This window comes from Sapajus apella, unplaced genomic scaffold (assembly GCF_009761245.1).
Source record: "Sapajus apella isolate SASKATOON/1434 unplaced genomic scaffold, GSC_monkey_1.0 scaffold116, whole genome shotgun sequence".
NCBI lineage: Eukaryota > Metazoa > Chordata > Mammalia > Primates > Cebidae > Sapajus > Sapajus apella.
Window position 1 is genome coordinate 5,448,807 of NW_022437056.1, and position 6,000 is coordinate 5,454,806.

At 38.5% G+C, this 6,000-nt stretch overlaps 1 protein-coding gene across 3 annotated transcripts in view; it reads left to right on the forward strand.

The window, feature by feature from the left end:
• Positions 1 to 3,433, forward strand: part of AGPAT5 (1-acylglycerol-3-phosphate O-acyltransferase 5) — a 62,564-nt gene extending 59,131 nt beyond the window's left edge. For all 3 annotated transcript variants that reach the window (XM_032260315.1, XM_032260314.1, XM_032260313.1), the window contains 2 exons: positions 1,023 to 1,146; positions 3,083 to 3,433. In XM_032260315.1, the coding sequence (XP_032116206.1) occupies positions 1,023 to 1,146; positions 3,083 to 3,308 (350 nt within the window). In that variant the 3' untranslated portion in view covers positions 3,309 to 3,433. The remainder of the gene's footprint in view (positions 1 to 1,022; positions 1,147 to 3,082) is intronic.
• The last annotated feature ends 2,567 nt before the right edge of the window (positions 3,434 to 6,000 follow it).

Consider the following 6,000-nt stretch of genomic DNA (forward strand, 5'->3'; position numbering starts at 1 on the left):
TCTTTGAACACATTTTCAATTTGAAGTAAAAGGTCTCAGCCTCCCTCTCAACATACCTCCCACCTTAGTCTGCTTTTAAATCTTAGGAATATTTTGTTGTTCTCCAAGGAACTTAAATATGTTAACATTCTTACCTTTCCACAGAGAGTCACTTACAAGAAGGGAGTTTCTAGGCTCAAAGTTCTTTCTTGAAATAAGTAATATAGCCTCATCCCTTGTGCAACCAAGGTTGAAAAAGACTATCTCCTTTTTTCAAATTATCAAGTCTTAAGAACTACAGTTGTTTACAGGGCTTGCCATATCCGTGTAACAATTTTGGTTCTTTTACCAATTATATGCTATGTTAAGATATGGCAAGTATCAGGAAAGCAAGGCGTGGCAATGATTAGAAACCAATGGCCAAGTTAGGAGGGGCAGTTGCTCCCCCAACTTTGTTGTGGCAGTGTAGCAGTGAGCGACAATAAGCTGTGTGTCAGGTGAGGAGCGAGGGATTGAGGCCTGTCAGGTGCCTGTGAGTGCCCAGCTGTGTGCCAGGTCAGGAAGTGCCATCGTGAAGCCAGACCGGCTTCCTCTCAGCCCCTGTGGAACTCACAGTCTGGTGGGGAAGCAGCAGTCACTGTGACAGGTGATACACTAAGATGGGTGCTGGTGGTGGTAGGCATTTGGGGATCCCTGCAGAAATGTGGGGATGGACTTAGAGGAGGATCCAGCTTCCTGTTCCTGGGATGCCTACAGCACTAAAAGTTGTCAGGTGAAAAATAACATTTGGTACCGTTGATTTAGCTAAATGACTTATGTCATTGTAGTCGACTTAGAAATGATAACATGCTCCTCGACTTCAGCTTGAAACCCCAACCACCAGTTTATAATCCCTATTTTTTTAACTTTTACTTATTTTTGCTAAGGAATCTTTTTCTTCATTTTACAACTTTTTTGTCCCATTACCTTATTTTCATTATGTTACTTTATATGACCATGAGTTCTAAAATAATAAAAAATGAAATATTTTTGTTCTTTGTTAGAATTTCTCTGCAAAGAATCTCCAAAAATTCATATTCACATTGATCGTATCGACAAAAAAGATGTCCCAGAAGAACAAGAACATATGAGGAGATGGCTGCATGAACGTTTCGAAATCAAAGACAAGTGAGTAACAGCGGCTCCAGCCCTTCAGAAACTTTGGTTCAACTAGATTTCAGTGTAGTCAACCATTTGAAACCAATAAGAATGCGTTTTATAAATTCAAGTCAAATCATAGGCATATCTGATCCTGTTTTAAACTTTACTTACACAAATCACTATAAAAGGACTCGTGACAGTGGGCCCATCTGCTTTCATTGATAGTGTTTCTTGGACAATACTATGTGATAACATATAAAATTAAATTAAAAACAACACCACACACAAAGAAGCTCTCCAGTATCAGATGCCTGGATCTACCTCTCGGTCAGATAAAGTGGTGGTACCGTGTGAGGACCATCTGCTGGGCCAGGGTGGGGCAGAGGACTGTGCTGATGTACGGGCGGACATGATGCTGTTAGATTTATTGCAGAAAGAAGGAGCAGTTGACAGTGTTATATCTAAAATGTCTTCTGTGATTAATTATATTCCACAATTGTAGCCAATTGTTTTATTCTCTTAACATATTTTCTTCTCAAGAAAATATCATTGTTCTTCTTTTCCTTGTTTTACAGTAAAATGTTTTAAATTAACCTTCCTGGGTGAACCTTACTGGGTGAGAATTATTAGAAGTATAATAGGTTAACCATGAAATTTTAAGTTTCTATTTTCATTGACTCTCAACTGTACATAATTGTTATTAAGCCAGCCATTCGGGACCTCTTTGTCCATGGAAGAAATTTAAAAGTAAGATCGACATGTATCGACATGAAAATGTGTTTTCAGAAAAAAGACTAATGTATTTAACGTCTTACTTATTTTATAAGTATTTATAAGTATTTAGAGTGAGTCTGAACATTTTAATACAACGACTATTGCTAGGGAATGTGATTTATAAAGCAATAGAAGCATGTTCCCTTTCTGTATGTTTGTGTTTTAGATGATTATGTTGGGTATGTTCTGCTGCTATAACTTTACAGATTTTATGTAAGATGGGAAAATGAATTGACTATGTTGTTTTCCTTCTTTTATCTGCCTTTATAATTCCATGGGAAGAAAGGCTTCTTTGAGACACTCCAGGTGCAGTAAGCAGTCCGTATCCATGGATTCCACATTCATGGATTCAACCAAGCACAGGTCAAAAATATTCAGAAAAGAAGGGAGCTGGGTGTGGTGGCTCATGCCTGTAATCCCAGCACTTTGGGAGGCTAAGGTGGGCAAGCTGCTTGAGTCCAGAAGCTCGAGACCAGCCTGGGCAACAGGGCAAAACCCTGTCTCTACAGAAAATACAAAAATTAGCCAAGTGGGCACCTATAGTCCCAGCTACTCAGGAGGCCGAGGTGGGAGGACCACTTGAGCCTGGGAGGTTGAGACTGCAGTGCGTCATCATTGTGCCACACTCCAGCCTGGGCAACAGCGAGACCCTGTCTCAAAAAAGAGGACTTGGGAGGATGCGCATGTGTTTATTCAAATACTATGCCATTTTATTCATGTATCAGGGACTTAAGCATCCTTTGATCTTGGTATCTGCTGGGTATCCTTGGACCAGCCGCCCATAGATACAGACAGACAGCTGAGAACTGCTGGTCCTGTCTTTGACTTCTGGTGGAATAGGAGCTCTATGTAAAAAGGAGGAGAAACTGCAACAGGTTGTTAGCCATTTGTGGGTTAGGTCACTGCAAAACTTTATAGATCAAAAGTTTAAAAAACAAAGAGCATCCTCATAAAATGGCTGTTGAAATATTCTATATATAATTCATATATGCTAATCATAGAGCATATTAAAGATATTTTGAAAGACTAGAAACTTCTATTAAACCAAGTTTCTGGATGTTTTCTTATCCATCGTTATTTTCCAAGGACCTGCATAACTTTTCCAGCATGTAATAGCTACCTAATTTATATTTTTTTAATTGAAATACTGAAGTGACTAAAATATAAACTTTTTTCATTCTGGCCATAGGATGCTTATAGAATTTTATGAGTCACCAGATCCAGAAAGACGAAACAGATTTCCTGGGAAAAGTGTTCATTCCAAATTAAGTATCAAGAAGACTTTACCATCAATGTTGATCTTAAGTGGTTTGACTACAGGCATGCTTATGACCGAGGCTGGAAGGAAGCTGTATGTGAACACGTGGATATATGGAACCCTACTTGGCTGCCTGTGGGTTACTATTAAACCATAAACAAGTAGCTGTCTTCAGACAGTGGGATGTGCTGCATTGCCTATTTTTGGCAGCTGCACGTGACATCAAATTGTTTCCTGAATTTAATAAGGAGTGTAAATAAAGCCTTGTTGGTTGAACATTGGGTAAAATAGAATTTGTGACGAAAGCTGATATGCAATGGTTTTGAGCAAACAAACATGGTGATACAACTTTAGCACTAGGGCTGCTGGAAGGGTAAAAGCTAAATGGAGTTCCTCCTGCTCTTTCAATTTCCCATGCACTAATGACAACTTCAGAAGCCTAGGAGGATTGTATATTTTGTAAGTCAGATGGCTGCATTTTTGAGCATTAATTAGCAGCATATTTCACTGTTATTTTCAATTTATTACCATTTGACAGCTCCAAACTCTTGTACTAAAGTACTTAGTATCTTGCAGCTAGGTAATATTTCATGTTTTGCTTAATTTCTACAAGTCAGTGAAAGAAACTGTATTTAAGAAGTGTCGGCTGGGTGCAGTGCCTCATGCCTGTAATCCCAGGGCTTTGGGAGGCCAAGTCGGGCAGATCACCTGAGGTCGGGAGTTCAAGACCAGCCTGACCAACATGTAGAAACCCTGTCTCTACTAAAAATACAAAATCAGCTGGGCTTTGTGGCACATGCCTATAATCCCAGCTACTTGGAAAGCTGAGACAGGAGAATTGCTTGAACTTGGGAGACGGAGGTTGTGGTGAGCCAAGATCGTGCCATTGCACTCCAGCCTAGGCAACAAGAGTGAAACTCTGTCTCAAAAAAAAAAAAAAAAAAAAAAAAAGAGGTGTCAAGATGTTAAACGGAAAGGGTAAAAAATATTCATGGGGAAAAAGCTCTGTTTAGCACATGATTTTATTGTATTGCATTATTAGCTGATTTTACTCATATTTGCAAAATAATAAAATTTCTAATATTTATTGAAATTGCTTAATTTGCACACCCTGTACACACAAAAATGGTATAAAATATGAGAATGAAGTTTAAAATTGTGACTCTGATTCATTGTAGCAGAACTTTAAATTTCCCAGCTTTTTGAAGATTTAAGCTACGCTGTTAGTACTTCCCTATGTCTGTGCCATAAGTGCTTGAAAACATTAAGGTTTTGGGTTTTCTTAAGTATCAAAATAGTCAGTGTGAACCTTGGTTGGACCCCAAGTTCACAAGATATTTAAGGTGATGGGAGCCTGCAGACATTCTGCCTAGATTTACTAGCATGTGCCTTTTGCCTATGTCTCTTTGATTTAACAGAATATGAATTCAGAAGTCACGTTTCTGTAGCGTGCTGGATTCCCACTGGGCTCTGGTCCTTGACCCATGGATCCCATTAGTGGTGCTGCTCAGCGGCTTGCACGCACACTTGCTCGGAGGAAATGCAGAGCCAGCCCGTGCTGCTGCTGTCAGAGGGCAACTCACTGAGCCTTTGCCAGCAGGCTTCACCAGCCACTGCAGAGGCATTTTGCATTTGTCTGTGTCAAGAAATTCACCTTGTCAAACCAGTGAAATACAGACTGGATTCATCAGGACTGAGCGAATTTGATCATTTCCCATTAGTTTTAACGGAGCTACACATTAATATATATCACCTTAGAGCAAGAGCTGTGTTCCAGGAACCAAATCACGAATTTCAGCATGGAACCATGGGAAGAAGACCTTTCAGTGTGAACTACTCTATTTTTATGTTATAATTTAAACTTGGATTTCTCATAGTCCTTTAACGTTTCTGCTTACTGCTACTGGATTTTGTTGCAAAAATATATCAGTGACCCACATGAAACGTACCAACTGGACCATGATAAACCAAATGAAAAAGTGATTAAGGGAAAATGAAGTGACTGTTACACTGCTTCTCCCAAGCCAGAGAACAAACTGTTTGAAGCAACGTCTTTGAAGAGTCATGTGGTGTGAATCGGTGTGCATACATTACAATGTATATATATTCACACATCCGTGTACACTCAGGATATAGCTGTCCTAATCATCAATGGGGGTATGGATAAAACTTAAAAAAGGTTTCCTCATACTGAGTTGTAATTTTCTCTTACTTGTAAGGTAAAATTTAGATCAATTCCATGTCATTGTTAAGTACGGGAATTCAGCATATTTTGAATATGATGGATATGCTGTAAATTTGAGTTTCGAAAGGCAGTACTATTGGAATTATGTGGATTCTAACTCATTTTAACAAGGCAGCCTAAGCTGCATAAAATCACTTGAATGTTACGTTTCTTAAAACTATACTAATCTTCTCACAAAAGGTTATAAAATATAGTAGTTGAAAAAAATTCTGTATCAAAATGTTTGGAAAGTCAGAAGCTTCTCCTTAACCTGTATTCATATGGACGTGAGTTATGTTCTAATATTAAGAGCCCTATACCTGTAAATCTTTTCACATATCATTTAAACTTTTGTTTGTGTTGTTATTGATTTACAGCTTAGTCGTTTTTCTTTATAAGAATGTCATCGATGTGCATGCTTTTATGTTTTTCAGAAAAGGATGTGTTTGGATGAAAGTAAAAAAAAATAATAAAATCTTTCACTGTCTCATGGCTGTGCTGTTTAACATTTTTTGACCCTAAAATTCACCAGCAGTCTTCTAATACATAAAGTAGGCTAATGACTGGCCCTGCATTCTTCGCAATATTTTCCCCTAAACATTGAGCAAAGTTTTAAAAGAATACA